This window comes from Ranitomeya variabilis, chromosome 6 (genome assembly GCF_051348905.1).
Source record: "Ranitomeya variabilis isolate aRanVar5 chromosome 6, aRanVar5.hap1, whole genome shotgun sequence".
Lineage (NCBI taxonomy): Eukaryota > Metazoa > Chordata > Amphibia > Anura > Dendrobatidae > Ranitomeya > Ranitomeya variabilis.
In genome coordinates, this window is record NC_135237.1 from 101,867,633 (window position 1) to 101,888,770 (window position 21,138).

Below are 21,138 nucleotides of genomic sequence, written 5' to 3' on the forward strand. Positions count from 1 at the left end.
AAGTAATCTTTTTCTTATAACTTTCATTTCTAGGACGGCACAAAGCAGAAGCGAGAACGAAAGAAGACCGTATCATTCAGCAGTATGCCAGCCGAGAAAAAGATCAGCAGCGCAAGTGATTGCATCAATTCAATGGTTGAAGGATCAGAACTGAAAAAAGTCCGGTCCAACTCCAGGATCTATCACAGATACTTTCTTTTAGATGCAGATATGCAATCTTTGAGATGGGAGCCTTCAAAGAAAGATTCCGAAAAGGCAAAAATAGACATTAAATCTGTAAAAGAGGTCCGAACTGGAAAAAATACAGATATTTTTCGTAGCAATGGAATTTATGACCAGATTTCAGAAGACTGTGCTTTTTCTATAATATATGGCGATAATTATGAATCCTTAGATCTTGTTGCAAACTCTGCTGATGTTGCCAATATTTGGGTAACTGGTTTACGATATTTAATTTCATACGGGAAGCATACTCTTGACATGATTGAAAGTTTCCAGGATAACATGCGGATGTCATGGCTTTCTCAAATGTTCAGGGAAGTAGATGAGGAGAATGCGGGACAGGTACCTCTATGTAAAGCTGTGCAATTTATAAAGAGATTAAACCCAGGTCTTAAAAGCAGCAAAATTGAATTAAAATTCAAAGAGTTGCAGAAATCGAAAGATAAAAGTCACACTGATGTAACCCAAGATGAGTTTATTGAAGTTTTCCATGAACTTTGCACTAGACCAGAGATTTACTTTTTGCTAGTGCAGTTCTCCAGCAATAAGGAATATTTGGACACAAAGGACCTCATGATGTTCTTGGAAGCAGAGCAAGGTGTTGCACAGGTAACAGAAGAAATCAGCCTTGACATTATCAAGAAGTATGAACCATCTAAAGGCAAGGAGAAAGGTTGCCTCTCTTTGGATGGCTTTACAAATTATCTTATGTCTCCAGATAGTTGTATTTTCGATCCAGAACACAAAAAAGTTTGCCAAGATATGACACAACCTTTATCCCACTATTATATAAATTCATCCCATAATACATATTTAATAGAAGATCAATTTAGGGGTCCTTCAGATATTACTGGGTATATTCGTGCTCTCAAAATGGGGTGCAGAAGTGTAGAACTAGATGTCTGGGATGGTCCAGATAATGAACCTGTCATTTACACTGGCCATACAATGACAACACAGATTGTTTTTCGCAGTGTGATTGACATCATTAACAAATATGTCTTCCATGCATCGGAGTTCCCATTGATTCTTTGCTTGGAAAACCATTGCTCCATCAAGCAGCAGAAAGTCATGGTTCAACACATGAAAAAAATCCTAGGAGATAAACTTTATACCACTCCACCAAATGCAGAAGATGCCTATCTTCCATCTCCTGAGATTTTAAAAGGCAAAATATTAATAAAGACTAAAAAACTCCCCCCTGAGTGCTCGGGGTTTGAAGGCGATGTTACGGATGAAGATGAAGGAGTAGAAATGTCGCAAAGGGTAGAGAAAGGAGAAGAGCAGCAAAATATAGTACCTGTGAAGCGAATACAGCTTTGCAAAGAGCTCTCTGACCTTGTTAGCCTTTGTAAATCCGTTCAGTTCACAGATTTCCAAACATCTTTCCAGAACCAGAAATATTGGGAAGTGTGCTCCTTCAATGAAGTGGCCGCTGGCAAATATGCAATTGACAGTCCTGGTGATTTTGTTAACTATAACAAAAAGTTTCTGTCTCGGATATTCCCAAGCCCAATGAGAATAGACTCCAGCAATATGAACCCGCAAGATTATTGGAAATGTGGTTGCCAAATAGTTGCTATGAACTTTCAGACTCCAGGTCTAATGATGGATCTTAACATTGGCTGGTTTCGACAGAATGGAAACTGTGGATTTGTTCTACGACCGGCCATAATGCGCGAGGAGGTCTCTTTTTTTAGTGCAAACACAAAAGATTCTGTGCCTGGAGTTTCTCCTCAGCTTCTTCATATTAAAATAATAAGTGGTCAGAATTTTCCAAAACCTAAAGGGTCAGGAGCTAAAGGAGATGTTGTGGATCCCTATGTCTATGTCGAAATTCATGGAATACCTGCAGACTGCGCAGAACAGAGGACAAAAACCGTGCATCAGAATGGAGACAATCCAATATTCGATGAAAGCTTTGAGTTTCAGGTTAATCTTCCAGAACTAACAATGGTTCGCTTTGTGGTGCTTGATGATGACTATATTGGAGATGAGTTTATCGGACAGTATACCATCCCATTTGAGTGTCTACAACCTGGCTACAGACATGTTCCTCTACAATCTTTAACTGGAGATGTTTTGGCTCATGCCTCTTTATTTGTCCATGTAGCTATTACAAATCGCAGGGGTGGAGGCAAACCTCATAAACGCGGTCTGTCCGTTAGGAAAGCGAAGAAGTCAAGAGATTATGCATCAATGCGGACATTACTGATAAAGTCAATTGATGAAATCTTCAAAAATGCCATTCAGCCTATAAGAGACGCCACAGATCTACGTGAAAACATGCAGGTAAGAAAAGCATTAAGGTAAGAAACTAAGCTTACCTCCAAATTAGGTGGAAAAATGTATTCCACTTAATGTATGATATGGACAGACATCTGTCTGAATGTCATCTAAAAAAATGTCTGTCTGGCTGTGGCTTCCTACATTTCAAATGTGGGCATCTGAAATTTAGAGGGGAATCTCATATTAAACAGCACCTTTAATTTAACTCCTTTGACACAACTTAGCAGGTTATGGATGCATTGGTGATAGTCATTTTTTGGTCTTTGTGCTTGAGGGGCCACTGCCATATAAAAATACTTTGAAAACAAGATGGGGGCTAAGGCTATGTGCACACGTTCAGGATTTCTTGCAGAAAGTTCCTGAGCAAAACTGGACATTTTCTGCAAGAAATCCGCATGCGTTTTTTGCGCGTTTTTTTACCGCGTTTTTGGTGCGTTTTTTTCCGGAGGTTCCCAATGCAATAATATAGTGGGAAATCCGCAAAATTAAATTAATGAACATGCTGCGTTTTTTTACCGCGATGCGTTTTTTTCACGGAAAAAACGCATCATGTGCACAAAAATTGCGGAATGCATTCTAAATGATGAGATGCATAATGTATGCTTTTTTTTGCGTTTTTATAGCGACAAAACCACGAAAAATCTGCAACTTGTGAACACAGCCTTAAGGTTTTGTAGCAATCAAAACAATAGACACTTTATGGCTCTGAGGGTCTGTTTAGTCATGGGAGTACTCTTCCTTATGCTTAGTCCCCTTTCTGCAATCTCCACCATCATTCTATAGACCAAAAGCAGCATGTATGTATCAACTTTGAAGATCAGTCCTCTACAGAGCAGCATCAAAAAAGACTTTTCCCACCATTGCCATATCTAAAACATTTTGCCAGACCTGGGGTTTTGCCTTGAAATTATTCCAGGGCATATACATTTTTCCATCATAGTCAAAAAGATTTGGGTTGAAATAATTTATTTGAATAAATTGTGTCAGTCAAGTAGAGGTCACACTGTTGGATTGGTGCCTGTAGTCTGGTCACAAGCTAAATTTTCTAGTTTATGTGAGGGCAGGCAGACATTCTTCATATTCTGAGCAGTCTGCCTCTCGTGACAGGTTCTCCTTCATACTCACTGCAGCAGTTTCATTACTGGTGGCTGGAACGTAGTTCTGTTCGTCCTGAAATGCTAACATGTGGTTTAAACAAATATTTAAGGATCCTGTTTTAATTCAAAGGTTTAATGTTTTGCTTTGTTTGAAAGAGGCGGACATTATTTTACTTTTGACATGTGAAAGATCATCTGACTTGAGTGCACACGCTTCACTGCACTTCCCTGGAGTTATCCAAAAACAAGCATACACTATAAAGAAATGTAACAAAAGCTCCAAGATCCTACAGATTTAGAAGATAAAGGAGAAAATACCAGTTCCTAAAATTTATTTCCCATTTCATACAAAAAAAATCACCTGCAAGCGTTCGAAACGCGTTGCCCTTCACTTGCGTAGATTCATGTTTTAAATGTTGGAAATACATTTTTCTTGCACGTGCACGTGTGGTCCTGCTCCTGCACGCCTAGGACCGACAAGGTGAGCTCTCTTTCTGGAGATTTAGAAACCTTATGATGACTGTTCTGCTAGTTTAGAGTACTGGATTTACTGGTTTACGTGAGAATTAAAAGAATACATTTGTTATCAGATGTGACCCCAGCAATCGTACTAGGCACTAAAGTACCAAGTAGAGATGTCTGTGCTGTTGATTGAGGTTTGATGAAATAGGCTTTGCCTTAAATTAAAAGGATAGTATACCAATTGAACAAGCCCTTCTGAATCCTTATGTTTCCCCCCTGTAAAATAATACCACTTATATTTACCTCTGCTTCCTGTGGTGTTAGGGTAGGTGTACACAGGATGGATGTTGCGTACTTGTGTAATGTCCAACTCGCAGCGTCCAGATGTTACAGCATAGTTGATGGGATTTCAAGAAGTCCCATGTCCCACTATGCGTGCACTGACGCTCGCAGTTCACCTGTGGAGACAGACATGCGGTTCGTCTCTCCAGACCGCAGCATGTCAATTTATCTAGCAGACATATGCTGTGTTCAAAGCGCTGCTGATTCTTGAACATGTGCGCCTACCCTTACAGCGGTGTTGGCACTAACTCTCCCAGGGATTGCGTGACATTATGTCACACAATCCCTGCCACCATTCATCGGTGACTTCTGTCTTCTCTTCTTTGGACGAATCATGACATCCAGAGAGGAAGTGAGTGAGCAGCAGCAGCTCTTACTTTTTCTAGATGTCAAGTCCGTAGGAGCGATAAGTGAAATCAGCGCTTATTGGCGATAGGGATCATGGGATTGTTGTTCCTGGGAGAGCCAATGGCAAAATCACTGGAATGGTCCCAGCAGCAGAGGTGAGTATAAGGGTTATTATTTTACAGGGGTGAAACATAAGGATTCTGAAAGGTTTGTCCAAATAGTGGACAAGCCCTTAAGTTTCTCTTCTATAGTAAATGGATAGTCATTTCTCTCTGTTAGCGTAGATAATATTTTAAAGTTCTGTCATTATTAGGCACAGCCGCAAAACTTATGAAAAAATTGAAATATTGTTAGTAGTCAAGCACTGTCTATACAATAAGCCAGTTTTGGGGGCCGTTGGCATATTAGCATTACCATTATGTAGAAGGTTTACTTTACAGGTTATCAATGCAATTTTTGACAATTATATCTGAGATTTATTACTGTGGTGTGTGAACAATGAATAAAATGTAAGCAGTAGTCACCACTGAGTTATTATGTTGCCTGATAACTTTCTATCGCAGGGCTTTTGGCCAAAAGTATTTTAGTTACATTTTATGATCCTACATGGGTATCCAAAAGGGATGTATTAAGAGTCAGGAAAAGCATCAAAATTGTATATTGTAAGGTAAGCATATGCACTGGGCCAAAGTTTTGTTATGCACCCAGAATAGCTCTTGAGTTCACCTTCAAAACGGTCACCATCTTCAGACTATTCTAGGTCCTGATTATCTGCTACCGTTTATTAAATAATACTCCTTAAACATTTGTATAATTTTTGCCATTTAAGGAGAATGTTACTATTTTAATTTATAATCAGTGGCAGCTTATCATACATGACTTTAAAATTGTACTGTTCACTTTGATGTAACAGGGTGGATGTTCACACCGCTTAATAATTTATTGCATCTTCTCAGTGGTGTATGCCTCCAAGCACCATAATTTTATGGTCCGGCATAGCCATACCTTGGATCTTCCACAGCTGCACCCGTTTTGACAGCGCTACTTCAAACGGCAAAAGTCCCAATATTGTTGCACTACCTCACATTGCACAAAAATGTTTTACACAAGTTTGTTCAAAGTGACAAACACAATGTTTTTCAAAGTGTTTTACACAAGTTTTCTTGTATAAAAGCATTGATTAATACGCGCCAAAGTATTACGTCATTTGCAATAAACATATGAGTGTCTAACATCATCTCACAAATGATCAATACCGAGATTATAACCAAGTCGAAACTGGATATTTAGAGGCCACATAAACAATAGATATCTGTCAACTTAACAAGGGTTTGGCCAATCTTTCATCCGGCTCCTATCTCTCCCTACTTCTCTATACAGAAAAAGCCTCATTATGCCGAAGGCTGCTGTGTTCTCTACAAGAAAGCTGCTGCCAGACTCATCTAGTGACTGCTTATCTCGGCAAGAACAAAAGTCTCACACGTTAGACTGGAGGCCAAGTCCACCAATATCGTCTGGCCAGTGGGGGGCCGTGGACGTACCTCCATTTGCCCCTCTTTATTTTTTCTACTTTGTGTGCCAATTTTATGTTCTTTCAGATTGATGTTGATAAACACATGATTTTAAATAAGTTTTTTTTAGTCAATATAATATATACCGGTACTTCGAGCCTTTTCATAAACCACATACTACTGTTAAAGAGTTTATCCAGAAATTCACTGACTGGTGGACAAACAATAACTAAAATATGACCTTTAATAATATAGATAAAAATTAATAATTTTATGGCCACCAAAAATTGTGTACAGTCTATCCACTTTTTAATTTTCAATAGTGGATATTGCTAAATAACCAGACACTGGTACAACACGGAATGAGTTCAACCATCCCACAAGAGGGAAATGAGCAATGTTTGCTAATATTGCACTAGGGCCCTTTAATGAGATCCTAAATTCAGTATTGCACTAAAGCCCTTAACCCACACCTCAACTTTCGCACTAAAAACACTGTCTCCAATAATCATGCTGGACACACTCATATCATAGCCAACTATGCTCCGTTATATGTGATAACACAAAATATTGTATTAATAATAGCATCCTGATGAGTCCAGTAAATACTGGACGAAACACGTTGGGGCGACGCTATCGCACTGCCTAGGTCACACACGGTGATCTGGCATGATTCATATTGACGCTGGTCTCAGCATGATTATTGGAGACAGCGTTGTTAGTAAGTGGAAGGGACACGTGTATGGGGAAAGGGAATGAACTACACATAACCCCATTTACTTCCACCTAGATATGAATGATAGGAGCAGGGATACTTTTATAGTTGTGTGCTTGCTGTCCTTTGCAATCTCATTATACGGGCAACATATGCACAGAAGGAATGTTGTGTAAAGCGAATTTAGCCTCATTCCTGTGATAGTAGTGTGTTTTGAGCCTTTTTTTCTAAGTGTCTAGTTTTTGACACTGGTTTTTAAGTCAGCACTATATGGCGATACATGATGCGCAATATTGATTTATAGGGTCTGACTTACTAGTGGGCAGGGTGGATAAAAATCAATGGTTTTTTTGAAAAATCAAAAAAATCGGATTTTTTTGATTTAAATCGGATTTTTTTGATTTAAATCGGATTTTTTTCAATAAACTGCTTTTTGAAGAAAATATTTTACCATCCAAAGGTTCTTCCATCATGAGATAAAGCTGAGTTGTTTAACTCAGTAGAATAAAGGGCTGTATATGTGTAACATTCACAATGCCATGCTCTTCCAGAGGTTTCTGTAGGATTAGTGGGCAGTTTCTCTCCTATATTATCACAGACGCTCGCTTTACTTACGCAGTTCTCAAAACTGAATTTGACTCCGCAGAGGTCCCAGCCTCTTCTTCACGGCAAAAATGTTACAACATGAACAGAGTTGAGAAAAAGACCTTAATCCTATTGTTCTACAAACCTATGAATACAGAATCAACCCCTTCAGTGCCAAGTCCAAGAAGTTAGACAATATGTTTCTGATTGTTTGGAGTGGAATAGATCTGCACAACACAAGAAGAATGTGAATCTAAGTGTGAGGAGGAGGAAGGGCAAGCAGACAAGAAAATGAAAGTGAAACTTTGGGCACAATACTGCAGCATAGCCACAGACAGACAAGTCTGGATCTGTTTGTGTGTACGATACGATCTGAGGTTTATTACATTCTTTCCTTATAATGGCAGCAGGCCGTAAAAGATACCCAGTTTGGGAATATTTTAATGAAGCTCCTTCGCCTATCGATAAGGCAGGCATGCGTGCAAAATGCAAAAAAAGAGATGCAAGGCCTGGTGGCGTGAATGAGGCAACATCATGAGAAGTGCGGTGATGAAGATGACCAAAGAAACACTTCTGAACAGGCAGGATCTTCAGGTTGGTAAACATTTTTATTGAATCCTATTTCTAAAGACAACTGTCATGTGTGAGAAAAATTATATTTCTTATTATTACTGCATGTTACTGTCATTTGGTACAGTTATGAAGAAAAACAAATATTCCTTTTGGGGCAGGGGCAGTGATGTGTTGTTTACAATAAGCAGAAATTGTATAAACAATAAAATAACAGCATTGACTTTTTTTGTTTAGGGGAATTCATGGATTCTGGAAACTATCCACCTCCAAGATCACCATCATCCTGTTCTACCGTTTCAGAGTTATCCATCCAGGATAGTGCTTCATTAGCAGCAGCATCATCATCAGACACCCACAGCCACATATCACCATCACCCAAAAGGAAGAAAAAACCTTTACCTCCTGGAACCACCATAGATAGGTTTGTGATAAGAACTAGCAGATTAGAAAAAGAGTTGATTGATGAAAAAATTGCCCAGTTTATTTATGCAACGAACTCTTCTTTCCGTCTGACTGAGAACCCACATTTCATTAATATGGTTCAGTCACTGAGACCAGGATACAGTCCACCCAGCAGAGCTGATGTTGCAGGGAAACTGCTGGATCAAGTGTATGACAGAGAAATGGAGCAATGTGCAACAGCTCTGGAGGGTAAAATTGTTAACCTAAGTATTGATGGGTGGAGTAATTTCCACAATGATCCTATTGTATGTGCTTGTATAACAACAGAAGAAGGTAAAGTCTTCCTTGCACAAACAACTGATACGTCAGGAAATGCACACACAGCAGAATACTTACAAGAAGTGGCAGTAAAAGCTATAACGACATGTGAACAAAAATTGAAATGTCTAGTACGCAGTTTGGTCACTGACAATGCTGCAAACGTATCCAAGATGAGAAGAGATTTAGAAGAGCAGGGAGGGAATACAAAGCTGCTAATAACATATGGTTGCAGTGCTCATTTGCTGCACCTCTTAGCCAAAGACTTAAGTGTTCCAGAAATAAAGGCTAATGTTGTTGAAATTGCTAAATACTTCCGTAATAATCATTTTGCTGCAGCAGCTCTGAAAAGGATGGGTGGAACCAAGCTAACGCTCCCACAAGATGTTAGATGGAACTCTGTGGTGGACTGTTTTGAGCAGTATATCAAAAACTGGCCTATTCTGATGACACTTTGTGAAGAAAATCGAGATAAAATAGATAGATAGATAGCACTGTCACGGCCAAAATCCTCAACATTGGGCTTAAGAGAAATGTTGAACATATGCTGAGCTTCCTGAAACCCATCTCTCAAGCTTTAAACAAAATACAGAAAAATAGCTGTTTTATTGCGGATGCTGTTGAAATTTGGAAGGAACTGAGTGAACACTTAAAAACAGAACTACACATGGACAGAATTAAATTACAAGCAGTAAACAAACGAATGGGACAAGCACTGACTCCAGCTCATTTTTAGGCAAATATTGTCAATATCCAATATCAGGGTCAAAACCTAAGTGCTGAGGAAGAGGAGTTAGCTATGACATGGGTATCCAGCAATCATCCATCTTTAATGCCAACTATAATAAACTTCAGAGCTAAGGGGGAACCATTCAAGAAATATATGTTTGCTGAAGATATTTTAAGGAAGGTCACACCAGTAAATTGGTGGAAGTCACTTAAGCGCTTGGATTTAGAGACTGTTCAAGTAATGATTTCACTTTTAACAGCAGTAACTTCTTCTGCAGGCGTTGAAAGAATATTCTCTTCCTTTAAACTCATTTATTCTAAATTGAGAAATTGGTTGGGACCCAATAAAGCAGGAAAGCTTGTTTTTCTTTTCCAGATTCTGAATAGGAACAAAGAAGAAGATGATGATGATGATGAAGATGACGACAAGTGAGCTACAGAGGACAGCAGGGACAGTAGTATTTAAGTTTTTCATGTGTCGGCTGGGCTGACAGTCTAAGTTTCTTAAAATATATATATATTTTGTTTAGCCAAATTAGTTAACAAACATGGATGTTTGTTTAAGCAAATAACTTATGCTGTAATGTTGTTATTGTTTCAGTTGAATAAATCTATTTAAATTGTTATTAAGGTCAGGATTATTTTTCTCCTTCCTAAGTAACAGAACAGTGGTGTCCAAATATGAATGATTAACCCATTAAACTGGGGAGAAAAAAGTAATATAAAAAGTGATTCTAATGATCTTCATCTACTTGCATGTTAAAGTAGCAAGAACTAGTTTAGGTAGAAACTTTGATTTAAATCACTGATTTAAATCAAGCCTTACTGACTAGTGATTTAAATCGTGATTTAAATCCGTTAGATTTAAATCAAATCCACCCTGCTAGTGGGCTAGTGTGCAATTGATCTAGTATTCCTGCTGGGGTGGTTGATGTATTAACCCATTGAAGGCTAGATCTGATGCAATTCTATCTATGCCTACCCCTTGTTGGGAAATTTGAGGTGTGGGTTAAGGGCTTTAGTGCAATACTGAATGTAGGATCTCATTAAAGGGCCCTAGTGCAATATTAACAAACATTGCTCATTTCCCTCCTCTGGGATGGTTGAACCCATTCCGTGTTGTACCAGTGTCTGGTTATTTATCAGTATCCACTCTTGAAAATTAAAGAGTGGATAAACTGTACACAGTTTTTGGTGGCCATAAAAGTATGAATTTTTATCTATATTATTAAAGGTTATATTTTAGTTATTGTCCACCACAGTCAGTGAATTTCTGGTATTTTGGTGGCTTTATATTGATTTGTGAGGGGACCGTTTCAGTGATATTCTTAAAGAGTTCATCCAGGACTACGTTTTTAGGCCCATAGTGGGAAAAAATAAAAAACCGCCTACCTGCTTTTGTGCCTGGCTCCAATCTCTGTCAGCACAGAGTGGTCGCAGACCGTACCTGCCGGCAATTCAGTGGCTTCCGCTGACATCACGTTAGTCGTGGCTTCTCTTCCGCTCTGCTCTGTTGATGGGGCGTGACTGGCAACATCATTCTGATTAATAGCTGGCTCCCCTCTGCATACCTGCGGGGAGCCTGCTGTCATTCAGCATGGCGTCGGCAGCATGCCCTGTCAACAGAGCAGCCTGGAAGAGAAAGGGCTGCTTTGTTAATGTTGAGCAGCTGAATCAAAGGCAGTAGCGGTCAGTGATAGCACTGTGCCACATCGGGTATATCAGGCAATTAGTTAGCAACTACTAGTGATGAGCGAATATACTCGCTACTCGAGATTTCTCGAACATTCTCGGGTGTCCTCCGACTATTTTTTAGTGCTCGGAGATTGTTTTTCTTGCCGCAGCTGAATGATTTACATCTGTTAGCCAGCATAAGTACATGTGGGGATTCCCTAGCAACCAGGCAATTTAGTTCATATATTATACTATATATATATATATATATATATACCGTATTTTCTGGTATATAAGACGACCCCCATAAAATATGGAGTTTGGGATATACTCGCTGTATAAGACGGAGGTCATCTTATACGCCCAGTCATCTTATACGGCGTGTGCGGTGCAGATGGTTCCCAGGATCTGGAGGAGAGGAGACTCTCCTTCAGGCCTTGGGATCCATATTCATGTAAAAATATAGGCCACCATTTGCACCGCTGAGAGCCGGGGGCCGTCGGAGGGTAAGTATATCCCATATTTTTTATTTTTATTCTGTATTATATATATAATTTAGGGTGTTTCATTTTGTATGGTAAAAATTAAAATGTCAAATTTTTGCAGACTTTGCTTACGCCCCGAGTCTCACTAATGTAAAAAGTATATATGCCAATTTTCAAGATGATCGAACCATGTTTAGAGGTTGCACACTTTTATCAGTTTAATAAAAGCACGCAAAAAAAAAGATTTCCAATGTTAAGTATTTTTTATTAGAAATTCAAACAATTAAAAACTTAGAATAATAGTGACAATAAACAGTAACATTGATAGGCAGTATCAGACGTATTAAATGATTTACACTAATGTGCTGTGAAAGATGCAACTCCTTTTGTTCGCTTGGTGATGGCTTTTCTATGATACTCGACAACTCTTAACAAGAACTGTTTCGGTTGTTCATCTCTGATTGAATTATTAAACTTCTTTATCAGAGCAATGCCCCTTTCTGTGGTGTCATTCACCACCTTAGGGCTCATTTCCACTTGCGAGAAACACGTCCGTGTCTCGCATGTAGAAACCAAGCTGTGGCGTTGGCACTCCAGAGCGGAGCGTGCGGCCGCATAGGAACACATGGAGCTGCACAGCTCCGCTCCAAAGTGCCGGCGCCACAGCTTGGTTTCCACATGCGAGACTCGGACGTGTTTCTCGCAAGTGGAAATGAACCCTTAAGAGCATTGATGGAGCTTCTTAGTGTATCACTGCCATATTCTTCTACATCGTGGATCCCAAAATTCAATTCAAAGAATGTCTTTGTTTTACTTGTAACAAAATCGCTGAGGTCTTTTCCTTCAAAAAATAGTTTTTTACCTTCCAACTGTTTCAGCTCCTTTTTCTTTGCAGGTTTCATTCTTAAATTTTCAAACATCTTATCCTTCTCAGCCTGACTGATACGTTCATCCAAAAATGCCAATCCTATGATAGTTTCTGACAGATACCATATGTGACTCTTAGCCACTGTGAGGGCACTTTCTCTGACATCTTTATCTGGATAATATTGCAAAAGCTGTAGCATCTCCAAATCATTCTTTGGAGCCGATCGACTTACAACTGCCTCGTGCCAAAAGCGGACATATATTAGACAGACAAAACGTGCTACTTTTCTTATTCCTTTCAATTCGGTATTAGAAATATGCAATTGTTTAGTGAATAGCACAATTTTGAGTACATATATGGCCTTTGCCATCCACCTTGCTTCAGTCAGAGCCCCTGGAACCCTAAATTCGAAATAGTTTTCATCCCAGCCTCCAAGATATAGAAATGATAGTTCTAATAGCTCTTTGTAATCTTCTCTTGGATGACTGCCATCTTGCAAGACATTGTTGAGGTAGTCCACTATTTTTACACATTGTTCTACTAGAAAACATTGAATGGGATTTTCTTCATCTAACATCGTGAAATAGGACTTCTTATCAACTGAATTGGACTGATTTTGGAACTTTCGGAAAATCTGGATGTCAGGACAACTTGATGGGATGTTACAACAGTTACCAAACACTCCTTTCAAGATTAATTTGTGGGTGTGGTGGCGGCAAGCCAACCACAACAATGGTCTCCCAAATTCAGTTTCAATTCTGATACATGCTCCTTCGATCATTCCTGTATTAGATGCAGTTGTATCGAAAGATATACCAATGATAAGGTCACGTAGTGCGAATCGGTCTACCTCCTGAATAACAACTTCAGCCATTAGCTCACCAGTACCTTTCTGGGCAACAGGTACGCCAAGCAAATGCTCAAAATCTTTTCCAGTTTCAAGAACAGCAGCTCTATCTTCTAGAGTTTTGACACTCCCTCAGGCAACAATTCACTATCCCAATGTAAGATTAAATGAGGAGGATTTTCAACAGTGACTTTTCCATGTTCTCAGCCATTTGTCTTCTGTTAATCGCCCGAGCTCGGAAAACGGTAGATGGAGATATGGAAATGCATGAAATATCGTGACCAAAGTTTTTTGCAGTTGCAATAAATGAAGTACTTGCTTGTCAAATGGAGAGTTGTTCTCAATCCCATGTAGCCGTGAATGTGTGATCAAGAGGTTTTAATCTACGACCTGCACAAGATTTTTTTTTACTGGTGGTGCAGAAAATTTGTCCTCTTCGTGAATTGACGATGATGGAGATGAGCCGAGATGCGAACTCGGCTTCAGGAAAATAGCCGCCGCGATCCCCATCTGTGCACGCGCGGCATCCCGCGGCCATTTTCCTGAAGCCCCGGGCAGCAGAGAGCTCCATCTGCGCACGCGCGGCTCAGGAAGATGGCCTCGCCCACCGATATCAACAGGATTCACCCGGCTCTGCTGCATTACCGGGCTGCTGCATCACCTCACCGGGACTTTGGACTCTGTATACTCCATCCTTTTGCTTCCCAGGATGGGTGCAGCAAGGTTCAGGAAGGATGTCGTGGGCAAATGGACTGGATATGATGGAGGTAGTGGTGTACATTGTGAAGCGAGTATTCCACAGGAGCTCAGATGTCTGAGTCCTTGCCGCTTCCCGGCGCTCCTCAGCACCGCATGGCACAGCCGGCTCTCCGCCTCCAGCAGGGCTCGCAGCAGTACAGAGGCGCTTTTCCCGCAGTGTCCGGTCATGACGGCTGTGTCTCGGTAGCGGAGCTCCTCACTTATTACCGGCTTCTGAAATAATTATTGCGCTGAGGAGCGCCGGGAAGCGGCAAGGACTCAGACATCTGAGCTCCTGTGGAATACTCGCTTCACAATGTACACCACTACCTCCATCATCTCCAGTCCATGTGCCCACGAGATCCTTCCATCACCTCACCGGGGAAAGGGACCCCTCTCACGCCATACTTCTCACTGTGTCTCCTCATCCCAGCACCTCTGTCGGTAACCACTGCTGCCACCCTCCCATGGACACCAGGCCGTGGCGTCGCCCACCTAAGCAGGAAGGGACCCTGCTCAGGTGCACGCCGTACCGCATCACCCCACCTCTGCCGCCACCATGCCTCCTGTGACCCTGCTCTGCCACCACCAGCCCTCAGGTAAGATACTGTAAATTCGGACAATAAGACGGACCCCCATCTTATAAAAAATCTTTTTTTCTGCAATTTTCACCCCAAATTTGGGGTGCGCCTTATGGTCCGGTGCGTCTTATAGTCCGAAAAATACGGTATATATAAAATAGATACTACTGTACTATATACATACTATTATATATAAAATAAATACTACTGTACTAAATATGTACTGTGTATACTATATACAGTGCCTTGTGAAAGTATTCGGCCCCCTGGCAAGAAAAACTAAATCTCCGAGCACTAAAAAATACTCGGAAGACCCCCAAGCATGCTCGAGAAATCTCGAGTAATGAGTATATTCGCTCATCACTAGCAACTACCTGACAGTTAGTTTATAGACCCATAGTAAAAAAAGAAAAATGGTTCTGGATAAATCCTTTAAATACAGAAAAGAAGGACCTCTCCCCAACCACTCTGTGTATTACAGTTGAGGAGTGACATTACAAGTTTTTTTTTTGTTGTTTTTTTTCCTCTTCTGTTCTGACAGCCATTCTTCCCTGGCCATTGTCAATTAGGAATTCTTTATGGCTAGTTAAATCCAAATGCCTTTCCATATAAGTATATAGGTAAGGCTGTAATGTAGATGTTTTATACTCGAGGCCTACGTTTGCCAGCTCTTCACTAAAATAACATGGTCATATGTGATACTTTTGTATTTCACAATACTTTTTACGTTATTGTTTTTTCAAGTAACAAGTTAACATAATGTTGTATTCACAATATAACAAATGTTAGGCGAACGTAATGTCAAAAAGTGGGACGCCGCGATCAGTCAAGAAAAGAAACAAAACACTATAGGTATAGTAGCAATTAGGGTAGCAAAACAACAATAGAAAGACATTCCTAGATGTGTCATGTGTCTTGATATAGATAGATAAATTTATTACTTCCGTCTTATCAAGGGATACCTGACTCAGTAAGAAACACAGAGACAGAACCAAGGAATGGTAAAACAAACATTTTGGTCAGTTGACTTATGCATCTGAAATAGGCGAAGGTGGAACACTGAACAATAATCAGAACTAAACAAAAAGAAGGGAAAAAGCCTACAAACACATCAGGAGAAAGGTGGAAAAAATGAAACTATTATTGAAAAAGCAATCAGTCAAGAGTGAGGACTTTTGGCGAAAATCATCAGTCAAATCAAAAGAGAGTCAAAACCGCACCCTTTTATATATAAATTGAAGGTCTCAGCGGACACAAGGGCGCACGTCCAAAACCAGGGAGCCCATCCCGGCCAGTACCAAGACCACAAAGAACAAAAAGACAGCGCCACAATGGATGGTGAAAAAATAGGAGCTTACATTTATTCTGCCTCCTGTGGCGACGTTTCGGTCAACAGACCTTTATCAAGCTTGATAAAGGTCTGTTGACCGAAACGTCGCCACAGGAGGCAGAATAAATGTAAGCTCCTATTTTTTCACCATCCATTGTGGCGCTGTCTTTTTGTTCTTTGTGGTTTTGGCGAAAATCAGTCAACTGCCATCTCGTTTGCTCCATGCAATCTCAAGCTTGGGGAGAACAACCAGGGTGACAAACGCTGTTCACCAGGTGTTCTCGAGGATATATTTCTTATGACTCCAAATCTTCACAGCTGAGGAAAGCAAGCTCCAAAGTCTCATGGTAAGAAAATGCTCATTCCATGAAGACCATGTCTGTTCAAAACAGTACTCCTGATTCTTTAACAAAAAAGCTATTTTTTTTTGCTTACAATTACCCAGGAGATTTTCAATTTAGGCCGAATTCCAGAAAAAAAAAATGCATGGTATATTTGGTATTAGAAATGTCAGGTATTTACCTTCCCACCTGAGCCTGCCATGGCGATTTTCTTTTAATTTAACTCTGTAATAGAGAATATTAAATTAATATTCATGGACGCAGAAGTATCTAGGTTTTTAGGCACTTCATTACTGGAGGTAATCTTCGACATCAGAATTGCCTGTGAACATGTGAGTAATTTTCTGTGAAGAGATGTTGCTTCTGCCATGTCCTGTCTCTTCCACTTCTGCTCCTCTCCCAAATCATCTTCCCATTTATGTACAAAGGTTTCCCCATAGGGAGTAACAAGTGAACATACAATTTATGTTGCACATTTTTAGAATAGCTCAAGATGTGAGAAGGATGGCAACCTTCAAAATGTCCCAGTCAGGAAATGTTCAAAGATGAGACAAACAATTTGTATTGTAACTCTTATTTTTTAATAAAATGCAGAAGTTTCCTTCAATGAAGTCCATACAGTAAATGACAGCAATTTTTTTTAAGATTGGTGTCTATAGACGAGACTACCTCTGATGGACACATCTCACATCCCGATGATCCATAGATGGAAAGATATACAGGTGCTTCTCACAAAATTAGAATATCATCAAAAAGTTTAATTTATTTCAGTTCTTCAGTACAAAAAGTGAAACTCATATATAGAGTCATTACAAACACATTGATCTATTTCAAGTGTTTTTCTGTTAATGTTGATGAAAATGGCTTGCAGCCAATGAAAACCCAAAAGTCATTATCTCAGTAAATTAGTATACTTTATAACACAGATTGAAAAATGATTTTAAAATCCAAAATGTTGGTCTACTGAAATGTATGTTCTGTAAATGCACTCAATACTCGGTCAGGGCTCCTTTTGCATCAATTACTGCATCAAGCGGCGTGGCATGGAGGCGATCAGCCTGTGGCACTGCTGAGGTGTTATGGAAGCCCAGGTTGCTTTGATAGCAGCCTTCAGCTCATCTGCATTGTTGGGTCTGGTGTCTCTCATCTTCCTCTTGACAATACCCCATAGGTTCTCTATGGGGTTAAGGTCAGGTGAGTTTGCTGGCCAATGAAGAAGAGTGATACTGTTGTTTTTAAACCAGGTATTGGTACTTTTGGCAGTGTGGACAGGTGCCCAGTCCTGCTGAAGAATGAAATTTCCATCTCCAAAAAGCTTGTTGGCAGAGGGAAGCATGAAGTGGTCTAAAATTTCCTGGTAGACGGCTGTGCTGTCTTTGGTTTTGATAAAACACAGTGGATCTACACCAGCAGATGACATGGCTCCCCAGTCACTGATTGTGGAAACTTCACACCTTCACACCTCTTCCTCCAGATCTTGGGACCTTGATTTTCAAATGAAATGCAAAATTTACTTTTTTGTGGAGTGTGTCAATGACTGCCTTCTGGACATCTGTCAAGTCAGCAGTCTTCCCCATGATTGTGGAGCCTACTGAAACAGACTAAGGGACCTTTTTAAACGCTTAGGAAGCCTTTGCAAGTGTTTTTGTTAATTATTCTAATTTACTGAGATAATCATTGTAAGCCATAATCCTCAACATTAGCAGAAATAAACACTTGAAATAGATCACTCTGCTTGTAATGACTCTATATAATATGAGATTCCCTTTTTGTATTGAAGAACTGAAATAAATGAACTTTTTGATGATATTCTAATTTTGTGAGAAGCACCTGTATATGGCTACTGTTCCTCCCAACTCATTTTCTCTTTGTCACATTTGCTCTTAACCTTTTTATTTTGTTCTAGGAATATTTTTTATTAATTAACATTTTTTAATAACCTGGGTCTCTTGAGTCTAGTGATTAATGATACCACAATCCCAAAAACTGCTTTTTGCACACATTAAGGAACAATTTAACATGTAGGTAGTAGTCTAGTTATAGTGAAGATATTTATTTTGTTTGGCCAATGGACTGGAAAAGTAAACCTTTTTTGGAAGAGAAATATGTTTGGACCAGTTATCACCAACCTTCCACAACTCTTCATAGTCATACAATAGAAGTAGAAAGCTTCTCTTACCAGGATAAAGTGATTCTATGTAGACCACAGAACATTTAAAAATATATGTTTATAGATGTATAACAAAGTGGCTGGTCTCCATGATTCGGGGCTCCTCTTCTCCATGACTCTGAGGAATGGCGTCGTCAGGCCAACATAGACCCTGCAAGAGGAATTCCATCATGTGGGGAAGCCTTATCTTATCAGAGGCTCATCAGTGGTCAGAGTTCTTGCCAAAAAGTGAAAAAAGTATCTTAATTTTTCTCCTGAACAGAGAATATAATTAAAAATTGGCACAAAAAAGTGAACTCCACTGTCAAATCAGAGATTGTACTTTAGAGGGAATGTTCTGTACACAGCATATGATCAAACCTGTCTCTGTGCCTCATCACCAACTGATGGACACCTCACTGTTTGAGAAGCACTTCACTACTGCCATCAGTGCATGCTCAATGTACTTGGTGCTTAGGTTCCTTTCACCACTTGTGGGCATCTTCAGGGCTGATGGCTGAAAACCATTTGAGTTTTTGCTTTTAATGCTGTATTATAAAATTTCTATTATTGTATTGATTGGTATTTGTATACCTCCTATATCTTTGTATGATCAATGGTTTTCTATCCTTGACCCTTTCTGCATTCCACAACTAAATTGTCCTTCAAAGTTTATTTCTTGTTGTGATCTCATGTATGTTAATGCTTTTCCCCATCAACCTTTATAAGTCTAATTGACTTCTGCTCCATTTCTCCAAGAGCAACTCTATTGCCAATTAGTTAAACATTTCGTTTTAGATGTCCTAGAGGCAGTCATGTTCTCAAAATAGAGCAGCTTGTTTGTGTTTGGCCGGCACAGTTCGCTGTTGAGACACTGCTGCATTAAATGAGTATTGAGTCTACAATCCAATTTAGGATATCAGATTAATCCCCTTGGACATAGTAGCTTGTCAGTGATTATTGACTTTTCATTGTTAAGCTGCTACTCCTCTTCCAGGTGAACAGTATAATATGACTTGTTGGCAGCACTCAACTGTCCTGGAGCCTATGGGTAATTTGAAGGTTTGTAATGGTAGATAATAACGGCTATACGTGTGTATACTATACATACTACTGTACAATATATTATAATACAATATAGTCCACATAGTACTCTGTAATACACAATTTAGTGCATATATTATACTACTGTAACATACTATATATATTAAATACTACTGTACTATACATACTATTATGTATAAAATACTACTGTGCTAAATATGTGCTGTGCATACTATATACAGTGCCTTGCAAAAGTATTCGGCCCCCTGGAACTTTTCAACCTTTTCCCACATATCATGCTGTAAACATAAAGATACCGAATGTAAATTTATGGTGAAGAATCAACAAGTGGAACACAATTGTGAAGTTGAATGAAATTTATTGGTTATTTTAAATTTGTGTGGAAATTCAAAAACTGAAAAGTGGGGCGTGCAATATTATTCGGCCCCTTTAACTTAATACTTAGTTGAACCAACTTTTGCTGCGATTACAGCTGCAAGTCGCTTGGGGTATGTCTCTATCAGTTTTGTACATCGAGAGACTGAAATACTTGCCCATTCTTCCTTGGCAAACAGCTCGAGCTCAGTGAGGTTTGATGGAGATAGTTTGTGAACAGCAGTTTTCAGCTCTTTCCACAGATTCTCGATTGGATTGAGGTCTGGACTTTGACTTGGCCATTCTAACACCTGGATACGTTTATTTGTGAACCATTCCATTGTTCCATTTTTTTTTTCATTGATTTACATTGTACTGTAAATCACTTGCGGATCTGCAGCGTTTCTGCACTGTAAAAAACGCTGCGGATCCGCAGGAAATCCACAACGTGTGCACATAGCCTAAGGGTACCGTCACACAATGCCATTTTGATCGCTACGACGGCACGATCCGTGACGTCGCAGCGATCGTATGATTATCGCTCCAGCGTCGTAGACTGCGGTCACACGTTGCAATCACGGCGCTGGAGCGATGCCGAAGTCCCCGGGTAACCAGGGTAAACATCGGGTTACTAAGCGCAGGGCTGCGCTTAGTAACCCGATGTTTACCCTGGTTACCAGCATAAACGTAAAAAAAACAAACAGTACATACTCACATTCCGGTGTCTGTCCTCCGGCGTCTCAGTTTCTCTGCACTGTGTAAGCACAGCGGCCGGAAAGCAGAGCGGTGACGTCAGACGTCACCGCTGTGCTCGCTTTCTGGCTGGCCGGCGCTCACAGTGCAGAGAAGCTGAGACGCCGGAGGACAGACACCGGAATGTAAGTATGTACTGTTTGTTATTTTTACGTTTACGCTGGTAACCACGGTAAACATCGGGTTACTAAGCGCGGCCTTGCGCTTAGTTACCCGATGTTTACCCTGGTTACAAGCGAACACATCGCTGGATCGCTGTCACAGACAACGATCCAGCGATGTCAGCGGGTGATCAAGCGACGAAAAAAAGTTCCATACGATCTGCTACGACGTACGATTCTCAGCAGGGTCCCTGATCGC

The 21,138-nt window shown here is 40.0% G+C and overlaps 1 protein-coding gene across 1 annotated transcript in view; it reads left to right on the forward strand.

Moving 5' to 3' along the window:
- Window positions 1-21,138, forward strand: part of PLCL2 (phospholipase C like 2) — a 252,402-nt gene that overhangs the window by 141,814 nt on the left and 89,450 nt on the right. Inside the window, exon 3 of the mRNA XM_077268869.1 lies at window positions 34-2,514. Within this exon, the coding sequence (XP_077124984.1) occupies window positions 34-2,514 (2,481 nt within the window). The remainder of the gene's footprint in view (window positions 1-33; window positions 2,515-21,138) is intronic.